The 22098-nt window shown below is 35.3% G+C and overlaps 1 protein-coding gene across 1 annotated transcript; it reads right to left on the reverse strand.

The window, feature by feature from the left end:
- Positions 1–386: 386 nt before the first annotated feature.
- Positions 387–19595, reverse strand: LOC138319584 (CCAAT/enhancer-binding protein zeta-like). The gene is made up of 28 exons (XM_069262735.1): positions 19464–19595; positions 18732–18830; positions 18344–18396; positions 17916–18180; positions 17527–17641; positions 16651–16839; positions 15952–16019; positions 15729–15854; positions 15273–15318; positions 14642–14685; positions 14341–14425; positions 13891–13975; positions 13320–13416; positions 13077–13161; positions 12160–12274; positions 11340–11481; positions 10816–10944; positions 10499–10652; positions 9690–9826; positions 9018–9117; positions 6590–6734; positions 6252–6355; positions 5866–5935; positions 5314–5600; positions 3470–3539; positions 2300–2357; positions 1968–2027; positions 387–998 (listed from the first exon to the last, which is right to left on the reverse strand). Exons 1-28 carry the CDS (start codon positions 19554–19556, stop codon positions 792–794), a joined length of 3228 nt encoding a protein of 1075 aa, XP_069118836.1. The 5' UTR covers positions 19557–19595; the 3' UTR covers positions 387–791.
- Positions 19596–22098: the final 2503 nt, after the last annotated feature.

Consider the following 22098-nt stretch of genomic DNA (forward strand, 5'->3'; position numbering starts at 1 on the left):
GCTCCAATTTTATATACATATTCAGTGACTTATCACATCAAAAATGCATTTCATATTTCATGATTCAACGAATGTCTGCAAGACAATGATAAATGGATATTTAAAAAATGTGACGGGATAAGGGTATGAGAAACCAACAAAACACCTCCCCTCCGCTCCCCCATGACTGGCATTCAAGTTTATGTTATGAACCCACCCTCAACTCTGGAAGACCTAAAAGATGCTCCACCGCCGACAGAGCATTTAAAATAAAACTTGTATCAATCTGGAGTCCGTTTCAGTTATGCTACTCTGCAAATCACATTGCATGGGTCTGAATCCCAAGAAGCAAAATGTTTACCAAATAAGTAAGGATTTTAAAAAAATATGAGAATACACGAATCTGTTTTGTAATAATTTTATTACACTTCATGCTTTAAAAGTTGCTATAAACTCTGATGGACATAAAAACAAAGCCACTATTCATCAGTAACAATGTCGATTAGCTGTACATTACAGTTTGCAATAGCACATCACATGTTTTTAAGCTCATTCATCCCTTTCAGCAGGTTTAAAATCTCCTAGTTCTATGGCTGGAACAGTTTATCATGTGATTTCAAGGGTGATACCACTGTTGGGTCTCCTTGGATGACTTTATATGACAGCCATAACAAATAGTTTGGCTCTTATGTCTTAGCTACAATCTTCTGTGCAAAATTCAAGTCCAGTCAGTCAATATGTGTAAGTTTCCCTATAGACATACACTAGAGAATGTTTTGGTGTGTTTGACTTTGTTTAACATCCCATTACAATCACTTGCGGCCAGCCTTTCCCTTTTTACCACCAAACCGCTGAGTCCCTTTAGATTTCCCTTTAAACTGGTGTGTGGACAGTTTAATTGGTTTCTTGGACCTGTTCTTAAAGTTCCTTCTGTTATCCTTTCCCGACATCTTCCTCTCTCTTTTCATTTCCCATAGCAACTGTTTCTCGCCTGCAAAATTATTTTTTGTTTTAGACATTAAGCGATAATGACATATTTTAAAGTTAATTGTGTTACATCTGCCTTAGTTTAATATCCTTAAAGATGCTCCACCGCCGACATAGCATAAATGATATTCATTATTTGAACAATAATTGGTGTATTATTGTGTATATATATGTCTAAATAACACAAAAAATAATATAAAATATTTCGTTTTGCCTTTGGTGCATGCGCAATCAGTATTTCATTCCATACAGGATATAGTGCAATGGAATTTTTTTCGGGATGCAATTAATTATTTTTCATATTTTTAACTTAAAGTAAAATTAGAAGCTCAAACTTTCCAATGGTGGTAATGGTGTAAAGTAAGTAACTTTTGTAACTGAAGAAAAAAAAGAAATCGTCTGTTCCTGTCTTTGAGAGTGAAAAAATACCATTTGTCGGCGGTGGAGCATCTTTAATGTTAGGACAACAAAAATAGTTCTGTAGAGCATCTTTAGGTTTGAATTAATTTTGTTTTACATCGACCCTATTAACAGTCAGGATCCAATCTTATGAAAAGCACTCGTTGTCAGTTTCAGTAGATCGGAGGAAATCCAGATGTATTTCCACATAAAAACCACAACAATCCGTATCAACCTGGTAACAACAGTACTTGGCAAACTGCTCCATGTTTATATCGGAACTGATGTAACCCAGGAAAGGACTTCGTCACTGGAACATTAATATATGAGAATCTTGATTATGATGACCCGAAAAATACAGTCGGGTTCATAAATCAATTTCAAATGGGTAAGGTTTCAATTAAAATGGTCAAACCAGTTTACGGACGGCGACGTCGCACGGCGGCGGCGGACGGCGCAGGCACACGACCACCAGTGAGCCCGGGTCAGATATATGGGTGTAATGTGCAACAGTTTGTTTATATCCAGAACTAGTAAGAAAACTACTACTGGCATACAAGTCAAAACTAATTAAAATTTCTGCCCCTGTTAAAGGTGATACAGCAGTGTGATGTGGTCATATCCAGCTTGGAGGCTCCAGTCTCATCGAGAAGATGCGAGAACTAGAAAAGTGGTTAGCGTATAGATTTATAATCAATATATTTTTCATATAAATAGTATATCATTTATTAAATTACTGCAGATTTTGTCATAAATAAGGATCAAAATTCAGTTTTTCTGATTCACTTGCATGTATTTAAGTATATCATCTTCTGGTTGCAATGCAATCACACCTGAAATTTATTTATGATAAAACCTTTCTAGCAAAAGAGTTGAAAGAATTTCAATATTGTGTCGGGGAAAATAAATGATAGGAAAACATATTTATACTTACATCATCTGCAGAGGCAAATTTACTGGTTAATCCTTTGGAGCTGGAAAACAGGAGAAAACTTTATTATAAAATATAATCAAAAACGTAACAGTAAATATCTTAGAAACAAAGTTGATAAGTTTATTTGAATACTAACAAAGCATCTACCAACATAGACGTATACACAAGACTTAATGCACCTCCTCCTCCCCCCCCCCCCCCCCAATAACAAGGGATCTTGGGCGCCCACCAAAGAATGATCTATAACTGACAAAGGAAAGATGGATCTTTTCTCTACTTTATAAACTTTTTCAAACATACTACATATAAAATTTGAGACAGATCGCTTCAGTACCTTTTGAGAAATAGCGGTAACAAACTTCAACTATCAAAATCCAAGATGACTCCTGGCAGCCATCCTTGTTGATCAATCGGCACCCAAATCACAATATGCACAACTAGGGTCCTATGTGGGAACCTAGATGTGAAATTTGAGAAAGATCCATTCAATACTTTCTGAGAAATAGCGATAACCAAACTTTGACATAAAAATCCAAGATGGCTGCCTGGCAGCAATTTTGTTGACCGAATTTCGGTCCCAAATCACAATATGCACAACTAGGCCCTAGGGAATCTTACATATGAATTTTTGAGACAGATTCCCTTCAGTACTTTCTGATGAAATAGCGATAACAAACTTTGAATAACAAAATCCAAGATGGTCTGCCTGGCGGCCATCTTGTTAACCGATCGGTCCCAAAATGCAATATGCACCAACTAAGGTCCCTAGGGGAACCTACATATGAAATTTGAGACAAATCCCTTCAGTACTATCTGAGGAAATAGCCCATAACAAAACATTAACTATCGAAAATCCAAGATGGCTGCCTGGCGTGCCATCTTGATCACAACTATTGGTCCAAAAATGCAATATGCCACAACAAGGGCCCAAGGGGAACCTACAATCTTAAATTTGAGAAAAGATCCCTACAGCACTTTTTTGAGAAATGGGGATATCAAACTTTCAACTGCCAAAATCAAAGATGGCTTGCCTGGCGGCCATCTTTGTTTTTTTTCCAATCAGCCTCAAAATCTGTATGGCACAACTTAGGACCAAGGGTAAACCTCCATGTGAAGTTTGAACATAAAAATCCCTATCCGTTAGTTTCTCAAGAAATATTGATAACAAACTTAAACTGCCAGAAAATCAAAGATGGGCTGCCTGGGCGGCCATCCTTGATTTTCCGATCAGCCTCAAAATCTGTAATGGCACAACTAGGGACCAAGGGGTAACCTCTATGTGAAGTTTGAACAAAATCCCTTCGTAGTTTTCTCTAAGAAATATTGATAACAAACTTCAACTGCCAAAATCAAAGATGGCTGCCTGGCGGCCATCTTTTTTTTTCCGATCAGCCTCAAAACTGTATGGCACAACTAGGGACCAAAGGGTAACCTCCATATGAAGTTTGAACAAAATCCCTCTCTGTAGTTTCTCAAGAAATATCGATAACATAAACTTCAACTGGCCGAAAATCAAAGATGGCTGCCTGGCGGCCATCTTGTTTTTTCCGATCAGCCTCAAAATCTGTATGGCACAACTAGGGACCGAGGGTGTAACCTCCATGTGGAAAGTTTGAACAAAATCCCTTCCGTAGTTCTCAAGAAAACAAATTGATATAACAAACTTACAACTGCCAAAATCAAAGAAATGCTAGGCCGTGGCGGCCATCTTGTTTTATTTCCGATATCAACCTCAAAATCTGTATGGCACAACTAGGGACCAAGGGTAACCTCCCATATGAAGTTTGAACAAAATCCCTTCCGTATTTCTCAAGAATATCGATAACAAACATCAACTGCCAAAATCAAATGATGGCTGCCTGGTGGCCATCTTCTTTTTCCGATCAGCCTCCAAAATCTGAATAAGGCAACAACTAGTGGACCTAGGGGTAACCTCCATGTGAAGTTTGAACAAAATCCCTTCAGTAGATTTCTCAAGAAATATTGATAACAAACTTCAACTGCCCAAAGTTCCAACAGATGGCGTGCCTTTGCGGCCCATCTAGTTTTTACCGATCAGCCTCAAAATCTGTATGGCACAAATATGTGACCAAGGGGACCCTCCATGTTGAATGAGTTTGAGACAAAAATCCACTGCAGCCGAGATTATAAGTGAAATAGTGTGATAACGAAGCATTTGGTTTACGGACGTACGACGGACGGCGGACGACGGACCACAGACCTTCAGGGCGATTTGAAATACTGCCCACCATCTGATAATGTGTGGGCTAAAAAATCAAGGAGTGGGGTAAAAATGGAAACCATTTAATGGTGGATGAGACAAATATTACACTATTTCATGTCATTTGGATCATAACAATTTTTTTTAAAGATATCAGGCAAACACCTTAAAATTCATCACAGAAAGCCCCAAAACATAAGCTGATCCAGCAATGCTAAAGAATGAGAGAACCATCAGGAAAAAAGCATGTAAAAATAAAAAGATTTTAATCCGTGTTTAAAACAAGTTTACCCTTTGGATGTTTTTCCTTGGTGAGACCAACATATCACATCACCTTGTCTCTTCTTGGATTTGGGCTGAGGTTCTGCAAAACTCATCTACAAGAAACATGGCCAAATTGTTAATGTACCATCTGTGAAAATAACCTTCCCAATTCTGAAAGTTTTTCTTCCCTACAAGAGGACAATTCTGCCTTTTATAACACGTTGTTTCAATGTTTGAGATTTTTGTCTATATTCACTAAAACAGATGAAAACTAGAGCTGTTGCCAGAGTGGACAACTAATACTTCCAACTTCATTAATTACGGACATTGCAGAACTCTATATATAGTTTACTCAACTGCCCTTTATGTCAGGGTTCTGTGTACTAAATTTCATCAAAATTTGTAAAGAAGCTTAGGAGGAGTTCGCCGGACACAGTTGTGTCTAAAGACAGACGAACAGACGGACAGCCAGACAACCAGATTCTAGTATAACCCCCTTAACTTAGGTTGCGGGGGTAAAATAATTTACCTTCATCAGAAAATTCTATGTCTTCCTCATTAAAATCTTCCTGGTCATCATTATCATCATCATCATCGTCATCATCATCAGTCATTTCATCTTCATCAAGCTCTAATTCTTCATTTTCATCATCATCAATATCACCATCATTATCAAAATCCTCGAATTCTGCTTTGAAATCATCATCATCAAAGTCCATTTCCTCATCAGACAAATTATCAAAGTCATCTTCATCATCATCTTCATCATCTTCCTCTTCTTGCTTTCGTTTCTTCTTTGGTTTCTTTCCCATTGATCTGTCATAGCCACAAATACCAGCGTTATATAATCATACTTCTCAAAAAAAAATAAAACATAACTTGATACCAGTAAAATTATTGTAAAACCTCCATTTTAAATCTGGAAGAAAACTATTAAGTCTATCTTTCAAGATACTATAATAATTTGCTGATAGTGAATAATCTTTTTTTATCTAGTTTTTATTTACTTTACATCAAGAAAGAAATTTAAATTGATTTCTTCAGGAAGTAAATATCTTTGAAATAACTTAATAATAATTACGCTGCAAAGTCTACATCAGAGAAGTCAAAGTTCATTTGGTCGGCACCGTCCAACTCCTGTTCATATTTATCTGTAAACAAAACAGACATCAATATCTGTCAGAAATAAAATGTCATGTAGATTTCTTCCATCAGTCAAAGCTTTATCTACACATAATTTTCTATCTTTATGGTTCAGTCTATCATCATACAAATAGAAAGAGTCGCTATGAGGGGTAATTTCTATTTATAGTAACTGTGACCTAGTTTGTTTTAAAGAAGGACACGGTTGATAGTTGAGCTCACTTTAGAAGCATTATTCATGATAATTGTGAAATTTAGAGAATGTATTTAGTTTGAAACTTGTGTAAGTATCAAAGCTGGAAAAGCTATTCTGCTGAACCTTACCGAGGTAGGCGTCAAAGTCCTCATCACAAACACTACCATCATCGTCACTTTCATCTGCTGCCTTCGTCACCTTGCCACTCAGAGCCTCCTTCTGGGTAAAATACCTGAAAATAATCCAAAACTTGGTTATTGAAAGTTCAACAGTAGAAATATGACTATAGGATATAATTGCCCCTTCCTCCATACAGCTGTATATCAAAGCTGGGTGGGACAGGGTGGATAATTGTAACACTATGTGTTCCAGGAAGATATAAGCAGGATTCAAAGCTTATAAGAAATATATTGACGGGTTTGTCTGGTCATGGTTTAGGATGATTACCAAATATTATCAAGCTTACTTATGGAAAAACTTTTCCTCCACTGGGATCTCGCTTTCATCCTTCTCTAAGAAATGTTTACTATTAACAGCAAACTTCTTCGCCCCAGTCAGGGGGTCCCTCCTCTTTGTCTTCGTCTTGGAAAGGATTCCCGAGTTTTCAGGTACTACAATTGACATCAGTGAAATTAACACATCATTTCACTTTTTATTCTACTGAAAGTATCTAAACAAAAACTTGTTTTCTGACAGTTTGTATGCAAAGAACAGCAACACTGAATTTTTACTATCCTAAACTTCGAGTGCATTTCCATTTAATCTATTTCATAAAAGCATTTGCTGGGCAGAGACAGACTTCATGTTATGTATTCAATCTAAACCACCTGTAAACTCCAATCCACCCAAAGACAAGAGGCCCAGAGGGTCTGTATCGCTCACCTGGTTTTTTGTTAGTAATTATCACAAGACTCTGACAATTAGAAAAATAAGCAAAAATTGACTCCCAAAGTTTAATTTTGAATCACAACCATACAATGATGCTATTGATACCATACAAATATGCTCTATCCAATACATAGGTTCAGAGACAAAGTAATTTATATGAAAATAGTAGCCTAATTGACCTTTTTGACCTCGCATATATTGCCGTTTAAGGCCAGGGGGTAAGCCCTATTATTTGTACAAGTTCAAATCCCAACCCTATAAGGATGCTACCATTGCATTATAAGTGCTCTTCCATTCTTAGTTGCAGAGAAGAAGTCGTTTATATGGAAATGGCTAAATTGACCCCTTTTGACCCCACCCTTCAGGCCCCCGGGGGGTCAGCCCCATCATTGCAAACTTTTGAATCCAAACCCTATAAGGATGTAACCATTGCATTATGAGCGCAATGCCATGTTAAGTTGCAGAGAAAAAGTCATTTATATTGAAATTGACCACTTTTGACCCCGCCCCTCAGGTCCCCTGGGGTCAGCCCTATCATTTGCTCAATTTGGAATCCCCAGCCTACAAGGATGCTACCATTGCATTATGGGTGCTATACAATGCTTAGTTGTTAGTTGCAGAGAAGAAGTCATTTATATGGCTCTCGGGGGGGGGGGGTCAGCCCTATCATTTGCACAATTTTGAATCCCAACACTATAAGGATGCTACCATTGCATTATGGGAGCTATACCATGCTTAGTTTCAGAGAAGAAGTCGTTTTATATGGAAATAGCCAAATTGACCCCATTTGACCCCGCCCCTCAGGCCCCCGGGGGGTCAGCCCCATCATTTGTACAATTTTGAATCCCCACCCTATAAGGATGCTACCATTGCATTATGGGTGCTATCCCATGCTTAGTTTCAGAGAAGTCGTTTATATGGAAATAGCCAAATTGACCCCTTTTGGCCCCGCCCCTCAAGCCCCCGGGGGGTCAGCCCCATCATTTGTACAATTTTGAATCCCCACCCTATAAGGATGCTACAATTGCATTATGGGTGCTATCCCATGCTTGGTTTCAGAGAAGATGTCGTTTATATGGAAATAGCCAATTGACCCCGCCCCTCAGGCCCCCCGGGGGTCAGCCCCATCATTTGTACAATTTTGAATCCCCACCCTATAACGATACTACAATTGCATTATGAGTGCTATCTCATGCTTAGTTTCAGAGAAGAAGTCGTTTATATGGAAATAGCCAAATTGACCCCATTTGACCCCGCCCCTCAGGCCCCCGGGGGTCAGCCCCATCATCATTTGTACAATTTTGAATCCCCACCCTATAAGGATGCTACCATTGCATTATGGGTGCTATCCCATGCTTAGTTTCAGAGAAGTCGTTTATATGGAAATAGCCAAATTGACCCTTTTGGCCCCGCCCCTCAAGCCCCCCGGGTCAGCCCCATCATTTGTACAATTTTCAGTTTAGTATGCCCCATAAGGATGCTACCAGTCAAATTTTGTTGAAATCCGACCAGCGGTTATGGAGAAGACAGTCGATTGTTGACGGACGAGACGGACGACGGTACGCCGGACGCTGCTGCTGCGGTATCCCATAAGCCTCACCTCGGTCCTTTGGACCAGGTGAGCTAATAAACTGGAACAATGCATTGTAGAAGAACTGGATAAACATTTTAATCAACTTAACTAGATTTTTACCAGAGTTTGACAGAACAAGGTGTGACGATACATTTTCAGTACAAACTGCCTGGCCACCTCTGTATAATAGCCACCTGCTTTAAAAATTAAATTCTTGGGGTACAAAATCACCAATTTCAACCGAAGTACACAAATATGACTTTGCTATAAAGAACATATTTTTTCCTTTATGGGTGGTATTTATAAACAAGTTTGAAATTATTTGGATTTTCCTTTGTATCAAAATTCTGTAAATGTTTTAGATGATGTTCTAGAAAACTTACTGAATCATAACATATCACTATGTTTCCATCTTAATCCATCAAAAACTTACTATTTTGCTGTTGTTTGGGGTTTTTATACACAAATCTTTCCAGGAACCTTATAGTGGTAAAGTCATGTAGGGGGTCTCCTCCATACGTGATTGGCTCCCCCTGAAACAGAACATTCGGCTAATAATTATACTTCACTCAAAAATTTATCAGATTTTCCTTTCTTGGCTCTATAATAATCTTCAGCTGAATGAGATAATGTTTCTCAAATCTATCATACTTGATATTGTTTCTCAAATCTATCATACTTGATATTGTTTCTCAAATCTATCATACCTGATATTGTTTCTCAAATCTATCATACCTGATATTGTTTCTCAAATCTATCATACCTGATATTGTTTCTCAAATCTATCATACCTGATATTGTTTCTCAAATCTATCATACTCTATAAACATAATACTTATTTATTTAATTGTTTCTAGACTTTATCTCTCCACAAGCAACAAAGGTCAGTCTAGGATCTATCTATAGTAGTTGATGGCTAGCTTACAGAATTTGCTAAAAAGTAGTTACATGTAAATTTTAGCTTATGTGAAAAAAGGAAAAAAATGTTTTAAATAAGATCACAGTGACCTACTTTTCACATTCTATAAATTAATCAGGGATCAACCAGTGTTATAAATGACTGAAAGTGAATGTTTTCACGTTTTTTCCCCCTTTATTTACTGACCTTGAGAAGAGTTTGGGCGAACAGAGCGACAGATGGATGGAAATGCCTAGCCAGTTTCTGCAGCTCCCACATACACTCCTGCTCGGCTCGACAATGTAGAGGGTTTCTTACAAATGGACTGTAAAACATGCTGTGACCTACAAAAATAAATAATTTTCTGTCAGAAATAGTGTACTAAAATCAAATAACACTGGATAAATAGGACTTTATCACATAAGCTGACTGCTATCCAATGACTTTACTTTTAATTCTTTTATAGTTTTGCATGTCACTAGTGTAAATGGACCAGAGCCTACATTATTGTAACTCAATTTTCCTTTTTTCACTTTTAGCTTTAAACTTCTGATCACTTTGTAGCTCTTCTAGATCTGGTCTAGAAGATCTTCTCATAAGGCTACTTCTCTTATCAGAAGAGTGCAAATTGAGTTTGCATCTGGAGTACTTTTCTTTGGTAGTGCCAGTGGGGAAATTCATTCTGACTTCAGTAAACCAAGATTTGATGCCATGTTTTGAGTATTTCAAGACAAAATGGCTGCCTTTTATGGATTTTTTTGGCGAGAAATTTTTAAGTTGAAATTCATAAAAATGAATGTTGTTGTGATTATGTGATAATATATGTTTTGCTTCAAGTTTTAATGACCTACATTTCTGATATCTTTCTATAATTTGATTGACCTACATCTCTGACATTACCTTATTGACCTACATACCTTGGTTTTCATTGACCTCAGTCACCTACATTCTGAATATGACCTTGACCTAAATCCCTTAAAAGACTCTGTCCTGATTAACCTTATCCCTGACCTCACCTTGACCGATAGACTTGTGTATCCATGACGATGGTATTACTGGCTTCACATCCTCAGGTTCCTTCTGCTTGATTTGGACCACATCCTCATCTGGAGCAGGAAGATCAGTAAAATGTTCCTCTTCATCATCGTCTTCATCATTTTCATCAACACCCTAAAACAGGATGAAACACTCCGTGAACAGACATATGGGAAGGTGGTTTGATGACCCTGAATTTACAGCTTATCATAGTTTTGTGTCAAGTGAGAATAAATAGATCCGGCAAGAGAACTTTAACATAGATTTGTGTTAGGTGAGAGTGCCGTGAGAACTTTACCATGGATTTGTGTTGTGTGATGATGGCATGAGGCTGAGTTTTGATGATCTCTCCGAGTAAGACAAGGGCAGCACAGGTAAACTGGGGTGACTGGAATGGACAGATCTGTAGCAGTCTCTTAATGAAAGCCTACAACAAAATACAGACAATATATCATCTTAAATAGTAGTATACAAACAATACAAAAGGATGCAGAACCTGTTCATCAGTGTAGCAGAACAATTGGTCCCACTAGATGGACTACAAACAAATCTCATTCTCCAATGATCAACCCTTCTTTAAGTCCACTCTAAGTCCTTTGAGCTAACTCCTCACCAGCATTCAGACAAGTTCAGCTCTTGCAAAATCTCTGAGTGACTTAATAGCAGCTTTTTGTTTTTGACCCTAAAATTTCTTCTTCTTTTTTACATGATTTTTATCGCAAACTTCAAGACAGCACTATTGGAAGTTCACACAATCAACACATCAAAGTGTGTAAGAATAAATCCCATTAAATTCATTGAATATCAGCATTAAGTACCAACCTTGACCCTCCTTTCAGCCACGTCTTTCTTAATACTTTTGAAGAGAAGATTTAGGAACATGGCCTGTCTAGCAGAGGTACACAGAGCTGGGTCGATCATCTTTTTATATAATGCCACATAGTATCGGTCAGAGACATTCTGGCTGTGGATGAAAAAAAAACCTCTAGGTAAAAAACATTGTTACAGATATTGCAACTACTAAGCCTTGAAACCACTGATAAAGTATACAATTTATGATCATATTTCAGCTCTTTTAAAGAAAGAAAATTTACATTAAAATGTGAGTGTGCTAATTTCTTTTTCTGTAACATTATTAATATAGCAATTTATCCAAACATGAGGATTCATCATAGCCCTAATTTGTACAAAATTAATTTTGTACTTGTTTTTAGGTATACTTTCAGTCTATGGCTAAGGCCAATTTATCATAGATATTAAAACTTGAGACAAGTTGAAATTTCATGACATGAAAGTCTGTAGAGGTTGATGGATCTTTATAAAAACCTCATTACTAGTAAGTAATTGTATAACCTGGAATTCATGACCAGGTAAGTAACATTAGAGCCTGAACAGGTCGATTAATCTTTATATTAACCTCAATAAAAGTCAGTAATTGTATGATAACCTTGAATCCATCGCCTGATACAGTAACTTAAGTGTCCATGGATGTAGATAAATTTTAATAATATCCTCATTAAAAGTCAGTATGTAATTGTATTTTAATACATTGAATTCATAACATGGTGCATAATGTTAAAGAAAGTAAAGGTTGATCAATCTTTAAAGTAACCTCACTTTAAGTAAGTAATTGTATGATTACCTTGAATCCATCACCTGGTACAGTAACATGAGAGCCTGTAGACTTGTGTTGAAGTTCACCAAATGTACAATTTTATACAAGGTATCCATCTGCTCACTGATAAACTGCTCTTCACCTAAAAACAATTAATAATTCTAATTACTGTAATACTAATGATATTTTTGTCTTATAATGTTTTTTTTTATTAAATATGTTTGTATTTACATTATTATTAACAGCTAAGGACATTTCAAGACCCACAATTTATTTTTATTTTTTTTTGGGTGGGGGTGGCATCTGCGCTGCGGGTATACAAGTACAACAGATCAATAACATAGAGGCTATCGTTAAAGGGACAATTCAGTCTAAGAGAACATTAAAATTTGTATATATATCGGAAAAACCCAGTTCTAATGGAAATTATATCAGTCGGTTTTGCTGTGATATGCCAGAAAAGCCCATAGTGGTAAAATGCGTGTGAAATGTTCAAACTCGCTCGCTGTCCGCCATTACACATTGTGGTCAAACATCTTGTATGCTGAACAATGTCCCTTGCTCGTAGAGTAATGCAACTTTTGTCTAGAACTGCTCAAATCGCTCAGACAGTAGTGTGCTTACCTTATAAGGTGAATTGTCTTACCTAAAAAATCCTTTTATCACCTCCTCAGTGGTTAAATAGTTCATTTGTTTAGCGTGCGTGCCTTTGGCTCAGGTATGGCTACAGAGTACATATTGTACCTGCTTAATCGTATTGATCAACGATTTGTAATTACAACAGTATCAATTAAAATAATAAACAATGATGTGGAATTTGTCGATATTTTATGTTATAAATTTCATAAGACTTGTTGAACGATACATTTATGCCATATTTTGCTTCTTGGTTATGTAAAAGAATTAGCTGAGTGAATTGTCCCTTTAATTAGTGATTTATTTACCTTTGGCGTAGGGATATGCTCTGTTAACACCACTAAGTAGGCCACTCATCATTTTACTGTCCGCCTCACCTCTCTTTACAAAAGCCTGTGAATCAAAAATGGGTTCATATTCTATGATCAAAATAATAGCAAGTCAATGGAAAAAAAATCAATCATTTTCAAACAATGAGATCAAATGAGATTAGATTAAATCAAGCAAATTAAAGAAAATGTGATTAAATTGTGGAAACATGACAAACAAACCTTAAAAAATGAAAAGTAGAGTCGTATAAGTTTGACAGCGAGTTCAGATTCCTCGTCACTCAGAATCAGCTGATTCAGGAAGCATACACCATAATATCTGAAACAAACATCCATCAAAACCAATGATGTAACAAATCTTGCATAATCCCTGAACTTCAACCAATGAGGAATGGCTATTTTGTTATTAAGACAATGCAAAATTTAGAAATAGGTTTTGCATTCAGTATCATTTAACGCTCAAAAATAATAATAATTTTCACAGAAAAGGCATATTAACGATTTTAATAAGTCGATGGCTGTCATTATGTAACCCTGGTAACAGGTTGTTTCCATGTCATTACAGGGACCTAAATACCTAATGGTATTTGACACGAGACTGAAGAGAACTAAGCTAAGACGACCTAACCTCCCTTTGACACAGGATTCCTATCTAACAGAAGCAGTAATCTGGTACAAAAGATATAGTACTAATCTTGCATTAGCTGAAGAGACATAACGAGTGTATGATTAACCCATACTGCGTACATTTTCCTATTTACTTACTCGGTCCATATAACCACGATATACTTACTGTGCTCTCTGTGCTATGTTAGGTCTATACAATAAACGTTCCACCTCTGCCACGACTACTGCCTTCATATTCGGATGCTTGTCAACTACAACATTTACAAACACAAAATCAAGCTTGGAATGAACAAGGCTTGATTATATACTGTGAAATGATGTATACCATAGCTAACCAACTTTCACAATTCAATCATTTTCCTTTATCATTATCATTTCTTACATAAAAGTTTTACATGTGTATAATTCATGTGAGCGACTTAATATATTCAAGTCCTAGGGAACCTTTTCCTGTTCTTTACCTGCTCACATTATAAGTTTGGTGTTAACAAGAGCATATAAATGGATCTATTACTGAAGCCACTGTAAGCACAGGAATCTAATATTTTTAATAGTTTTTGAAAATTATTTTCTCTGCCACACCTTCCACATATTCAGAATAATTACATTAACTCACCAAGTCTGGAAAGTAGATGCGTAGATTTGGCGGCTAATTTGTAGTCAGGGTCTCCCAACTTGTTCACCAACATGGATAACAAAAGCTAAACAAACAAATAAACTCACTGTAAAGTGTTAGTATTAAAGTAACCTAAGAGGGCAAAGTGGAAGACAAGTCTTCAAACATATACCATGCTAATGAGTATTCCAAATACAAGACATTAAATCTCAAAGACAACAATTCCTGGAGATAATGTAAGGCGTTATTTTATTTTATATTTTATTTTACATATCCAGTTATCTCCCTTTGTGAAACTCACCTGTTCCTGTTCTGGTTTGTCTGCTAGCAGTTCATATACAGTACCTAGAATAATAATGAAAATAAAACATTACATAAAGGATTTCATTCACAGGGAGAAAAATATCAAAGTAGCATTACATAGAGGATATTTACAGTACTTGGAGATTAGTGATTATGCAACATAAAAAGGAATGCTGATGATAAGCATTTAGATACCCTGTCAGCAAAATTTTTTGTGTATACTTACATGGAAGATGGTTATTGATTTGGACTTTGGATAATCTTCTCCTAATGGAATTACTCAGGACTCTATATTGAGATCTTGATATATGACACCCAATGAATTGTTACAGTCTTGGTAATATAGAAGAACAATACTGACCTGCAGGACAGATGTATCCTGGCTCAGAAAACATAACTCTGTAATCTACTTTCATCATTTTATTCAACTGTATTCCACACGAGTTTGAAAAATGTCTTTTGTACATTGTTAAGTGCCTAAATGGCAGCTCCGGCTGTATGCTAACCCCAGGATTCAGACTCAAAACCATAAATAGTGAAACTGTCATAGCTTTTGTCAATGTCATTAACATGGCTCTGTTTGAGGATGGTTGAGTTTCTTACAATCATTTTCATCCATATATACTTACTTATTGCTTTTTGCTTGGCTGCTTGTATAGTATCTTTGGACATCATCTGAAAAAATATATATATAGACACATTGACTTCATGGAGATTGCAATGAGAAGTTTTACTACAGAGATAATGTTACTTTGTATATGAGCTACAAAAATGTTACTTATTCCATGCTATTCAATAAAAAACACAAACACCTATATTGTTCTCACTCACAGTCATCAGTGTATTTGAGTTATTGCTGACACTAGCAGGTAATGGGAAGTACTGGTACCTGTACCCATATGACTAAGATGGTGTTTTCTAATGACAATATACCTTATCAACTGGCTTTTTGAAAATATCTAAAATTTGTTTTGTCCATGACTAACACACTATTATCATGATAAACATTCCCTCTAAAACCAATAGGTTCTCCAGGAACTAAATTATTTCAATCACAGTTTTTCTAATATCAGACTTCCACTTACATCCAAAGCGTTGATAAAGTCTATGTATTTGTTCCTTAGCTGGGATTCAAACCAACAAAGGATTAACTTTCTATCAACAGTATCTCTGTTCCCTCCTGATGTGGCCTCTATAGAATTCAGGTCAAACTGAAATTAAAATAATGTTTTCATTTAAAATCATAATAAGTACAAGATGTACCTTGAAATGAATCCATTCCTTTTTAAAGTAAATAGATCAACTCACCTGATGAAATTGCCGAAGTTTCCTGTTTTCTGGTAGTAGGTGAGAGGTAAATAACTCTCGAAGACTATCTGTATAAAAGTGGAGTAAATTATATAGTAAACAGTAGTACAGACAATAGTTATTTTGGTGTTCTGTTCTTTGTATTATTTGCTTCAAATGACTAGCTCCATCGTCTTAACATATTTAAGGCTGTTCTAAAACTAAAGTGGTGTGTTGGAGAAATGAAATGCATTATTAACTTCTTCAGATTTGATACAGATATATACATACATGTACATAAGTAATTCTCAACAGTGTTAATAAAATCATAGCCAGGTCAACTAAAAATTCCCTGTCATAAGGCCAGCTTAATTCATCCACAAGAATTAAGCTTAGTAAAATAAGAAAAAGGAGAAAGTTTCTAACGTCCAATATGCACTTAATGGTAGATACAATTGTTTGTCAGCAGAGGGATCTGTGGTAGATACTAAAGTATTATATGGCTCCAGAGACCATGTATAGAAATACAAGAAAGATGTGGCATCAACACTAAAGATTATGTTAATGCTTTGTAGATATTTATTTGTTATTATAGTTAGATATTTATTTGTTATTATAGTTATCTGTTTTAATTTTTAATTAAGAATTATGCTTTCGTTATTTGTCTGTCTTGTCTATCCTGTTCAAGTTCAAACAGGACTAATATTTATCAAACCTTACCAGTAGCCATCATGGACTCTCTCTTGCCTTTCTTCTTAGCCATGCCGATGAGACTATCGAGACTGTTGAGGCTGTGGATCGGAGATTCCTGTACCAGGAGAGTAAGGGCAGCTATCTTATCCGACAACGTCCCCGATGCCAGCACAGTTTTGATCCAGCCAGATTCAGACTTCTTCTTAGATTCCCATTCTGGAGTCAGATATGTGCTTAACTATTACCACAGACGAAGTGAATTTTAATTTCATTTCTTTTTATTTATAGCTGAATAACGAAGTTTCATCAAAATCCATCATCTATAAACCATTATTATCTATAAAGTGATCCTATTCACAAAGAAAATTAATGAACATCACACTGTAATGGACTGCACAACAGTGGTTTTAATTGTTTCTTTATTCTTAGAGGTGGGTTAACGTTGTGGTAAAGAAATAGCTGTTTACAAGTGTTTATTACAAAGGATTTATGTTTCATAGATAACAATAGACCAATTTACATAACTTGCCATAATTCATTTAACTCATTGGTAAATTATGAAAATCTTTAAAGATGCTCCACCGCTGACCATGGTATTTTTTCTCTATCAAAAACAGGAGCAGACGATTTAGTATTTTTCTTCTGTTACAAAAGTTACTTACTTAACACCATTACGATAATTGAGCTTCTAATTTTACTTCAAGATAAAATTATTAGAAATAATTCATTGCATTCTGAAAAAAATATTATATTGTTTTTGTGTTTATTAGACATATATAAACATGATTAAACACCAACTAATGTTCAAATGATGAGAATCCTTTTGCTATTTCGGCGGTGGCGCATCTTTAAAGAAATTAGAAGAACAATTTGCAAGCCTTTTTCAAATTTTGTTTTACTTACGTTTAGTATGAACTTTGACCTCATCAGCCAACAGTTTGGATGCAAAACTCTCCATCTGTTTCTCTAAATCCTGATCTAAACTCCTTGTGTCTTTATCCAGACCAGGCAGTGTGTCCTGTAAAACAATTTAATCAAATCCAAAGATCGTCAGGAAACTCGTGCTTTATTTTTGCTTTCAAGTCCTAACAAAACTGAAACACAAGTAAATTATTTCTCCCTAAGCTTCCATATTTAAAAGTGATTTTACTCATCCACCCCTGATAATTCATAATGAACTATTCTGTCTGAACTAAAAGAGCTCAAATGTGTCTTCAGGGGCAAATGACTTAAGTGACTTATCTAGTTTTCTCTTAAAGATGTCATATCCAACATTGGTTTAAGTGACTTACCTCTTTGTCTTGCCACTGTACTCCATGGCGAATCAGCAGGTATTCACGAGGTTTATACATTAACAGATGACCTTGCAGTCCTTGTGGCTGACTCGCAGATGAGGAACTTGACACTTCTGGATGCTGTACAAGTGATTTGTACTTGTTTCTTTCCTTTTTCTGTGGAACTGGTGTAACAGAATCGACAGCATTTTGCTTCTTTTTATTTTTTTCTTCCTTCTTTTCTTTGGTTAGCTTTTCACTCTCTGTCGTTTGTTCCTCTTCACTGAAACAAGAAAAAAAAATTTAACTGAAATATTCTTTATGGTATCATTTTGGATGAAATATTGTTCATCAAATATTGCAGAGGAAATTTATTTATTAATTTATCAGATCTCAATTTTTTTGTTTGTTCTTTTAGTAACTGATACTTTTTACATAATACCAACCTGATTTCATTTCGATATTTTCTAATGCCAAGATTCTTAATAAAATCCCTCAGCTGAAAAAACACAAAATGTAAGTTTTTAACAAATATAACTTATCAAATCACTAATAATCATTTAAATACATGACCATTTAATTTAGAAGTAAAGATTGTGTTCTGCCTGAGTTAGATGTATATTCCAATATAAAGTTTAGGGAAAAATTGAGATAATATTATGTGTATATGTAGTAGCGCATAAGCTCAATTATTCAATTTTAAAAGTTGCATACAATCAAGAGCAGTTTCATAGGGGGGAAATTGTCTAATAATATATATACAAGTCTGCAATGTTTTATACGACTCTATTATTGAACACTTTAGTTTTTACAAATGTGAGACTGTCTTTATACCTCATCTTTCTTGACAGGCTCGATGTCCATCTCATTATCCAGTCCCTCTAGGCTTTCATTGTCCTCTTGGTCCAAACCTTTCAAAAGCTCCAAATCATGCTAAAGAAAGTTAATCAAATATAAGTCATCATCAGAAGATCATGCAATCATCACCAACTTCTAATACCCTTTTAATAAAAGTTTAATTCATTGTACTATTTATGGAAATATAAATGTTCTAGTTTTACACAACAATAAACAATGTGATTAAGTTCGCAACTATATGGAAAAATTAACTTTATAACCATATTTGGTGAAAGTTTTAAATTTTTGAGTCCCCCACGGACTCCAGGTAATCTTCTTTGTCAAGAAGATCTTGCCCCTAGGGATATAGAAAGAAGAAGATGGTCTTGGAACTCTCGGTCTCTTCCTTTCTGTAGACAGCTGATTCATCATGGTAGATTGTTCATAGTATAAAATATGTATTATCACATTCATAATTACACATTTAACCTCTAATTCATTATATAGAATATCATGTTAATAATATCAATAACAACATTGCTATAAGGTGTCCGTGTCCGGTGAGCAATCAGGCAAGTGTGCATTTAACTTCAATGAGTCAATGCCTTCAACTAACTAAGCTTGCACGTGTGTTCACAAATCGAAACGTGGATAGACATTGGTTGTGACGGTTACATATAGCGACCTGTCAATAATGAATACTACATAAGTAGCCATTTTCACTATTACCTTGTCACCACCTAACTCCTCAATTAAAGATAAATCTAAATCCACATGTTCTTCAGGTGAAACACGTTTCTTCTGTTTCTTCTTCGACGCCATTTTGGAAATTCTAATTGCTGGAGGTAAAAATGTTTATCCGGAAATAAAATCGCCGGAAAAGCGGAGACTCTAAAATCGTCATAAGTTAATATTAAACCCATCCTTTCTTCCGAGTGTTTTCTAATATACATCCAAAATTTAAAGTTTTGATTTATCCTTCAATTATTTTTTTATATTTATTTTAATTAATATTAAAAGTAGTCTAAGCATGGATTTATTTTAAATGGCCTACTACTACTACTACTGTACACAGGGGTCTGAGAATTAGTTGCAGTTTATACAGTATAGTTTTGGGGTAAATGTTGACAGATGGGAGTGTGAAATAAATGTTCATTTGTTACTATTGAGGTTTTGTATTTACTATTGTAAGCAAAGGGAAACAATCCCAACTTTCCATATGGGCAAGCTGTATATCTATCTTAGGCCAAAAAAATTAAACTGTTTGGTTACATTGGCAAAAAATAGGGTCAGTATAGGTCAGGATTTTTTTTAGTGTCTTTTACTCTAAAGTAATGGTTGGAACTAGAGTCTAAGATCGAAATCCGGATTTGTTATTTTATTTTTTATTTTCATTGAAAAGTGTGGAAAAAAATAGGGTCGGGGGTAAAAAAATACGATCTGTCAGGTAACCCTAAACAGACATATTTTTTAAGCACTGTAGTAATCATATATGCAGATAGCTGTATACTTAGTATTTTGGATTTGGACATGTATTAATATATCACATGTTATAACATTACATATGATTGAGTAAATTTATATATGAGAAAAAAATTACAGGTTTTTTATCTAGGCCTCTAAAACGTCTAAAATGGTCTTTGGGCATGTCTGGTGGGTCCATAATCATATAAACTGTAACTAATTCTCAGATCCCTGTGGTACAATACATATTATACCAAAGAACACACAATTCAGCGATTTGATGCATATTAGGTTCCTGGCTCATTGTTTATGTTGTTTTTATGTCATGTTGTAATACATAATATATGAGAAAGGTAAAGCACTCCCTCAGAGATATGGGAGGATCACAGGGACCTGGCACGAAAATTTTTTAACCAATAGTATACATATATATATTATAGTATACTATATATACGTATACTCTTAGTTTAAAAAAATCGTGCCAGGTCCCTGTGGGGAGGATTGTCTTAAGATTGGACCTATAACCTTGCTTTACCTTTCTCGTATATTATGTATTACAACATGTCATTTTTTTTCAAACGAGCCAGGTTAAAGCCATTCTAGCTTAGTCAGTCTCCTGTTACTAGCTGCATACTTACTTTTTCAGAAAAGTGTGTTTGAAGCTATTTTCGAATTTCTTAAAGGGACAATTCACTCAGGCTAATTCTTTTACATTACCACGAAGTGAGATATGGCATAAATGAATTGTTCTATATTTTCTTAAGAAACAAATAACGTTAAACATTGACAAATTCCACATCATTGTTAAGTATTTTAATTAATATCGTTGAAATATCAAATCGTTGATCAATACGATTAAGCAGGTAGAATATGGACGCTGTACCTATACCCGAGCCAAAGTCACGCACGTTAAACAAATGAACTACATAACCACTGCGAAGGTGGTAAAATGATTTTGAGGCAAGGTAATTCACCTAATAAGGTAAACAAACTATTGTCATAGTGATTTGAGCAGTTACAGACAAAAGTTGCATTACTCTACGAGCAAGGGACAGGGTTCGGCATACAAGAAGTTTGACCACAATGTGTAATGGCGGACAGCGAGCTAGTTTGAAAATTTCACACACATGTCACCACCATGGGTTTTTGAGGTACATCACAGTAAAACCGACTGATCTAAATTCCATTAGAACTGGGTTTTTTCCGATATATGTACAAATTTTAATGTTCTCTTAGAATGATTTGTCCCTTTAAATAGGCAATTATTTGCTTTTTAATGGATTACTGAAATGAAATAAAAAATATTATTATAGAACATGTTTGTTCTTTTTGTCGGTGTGGTACATGTGGTGAGGTTTTTTTATTAGTTTCATGGTTCTGTTTTTGATCTGAATCTATTTTCTTTATTTGCATGTTCTGTCCTTTATAACTTGTTCTGATTTCTGAATTATGTTATCCTGTTTTCTAATTCTGTGTCGTTTTGTTTGTTTTATCAAGCTGGTCGTTCTGTTTAACTTTGATGCAACTGGAATTTAGTAAAAAGATTTTATGTGTTAAAAAATTCATATGTAATATCATGATATATCTTGAATTAGGTAGATTTTCTTTAGTGTATACACACTATTATAATGTGATTTTTAAGTACTGTTTTAACTTTTGAGTAGTAGTATTTGTCTTCTTAGCACAGCTTACCAGGAGTTAATGTTGTTGTCTAGACGTAATAGTATTTTTAATTGGGTATTTTTTGTGAAAGATAATTTTTTTCACTTGGTCTATTTTAGTAGATTTGCCATATATTAAGTAAAGAATTTTTGACAATGCGCTCCAAAGTATGTATGCTTTACTAGAGAACTCCCCGAAATGTCACCTGTACAGACATTTAGTTGATGGATTATCATTA

This window comes from Argopecten irradians, chromosome 3 (assembly GCF_041381155.1).
Source record: "Argopecten irradians isolate NY chromosome 3, Ai_NY, whole genome shotgun sequence".
Classification (NCBI taxonomy): domain Eukaryota; kingdom Metazoa; phylum Mollusca; class Bivalvia; order Pectinida; family Pectinidae; genus Argopecten; species Argopecten irradians.

Coding starts and splice junctions, on each gene's coding strand:
- LOC138319584 (XM_069262735.1), bottom strand. CDS start 19,556: ATGGCGTCGAAGAAGAAACAGAAGAAACGTGTTTCACCTGAAGAACAT. Junction 15,855..15,951: donor AACTTCGGCAATTTCATCAG/GTGAGTTGATCT, acceptor TTTTAATTTCAG/TTTGACCTGAATTCTATAGA. Junction 15,319..15,728: donor ACTTTATCAACGCTTTGGAT/GTAAGTGGAAGT, acceptor ATATTTTTTCAG/ATGATGTCCAAAGATACTAT.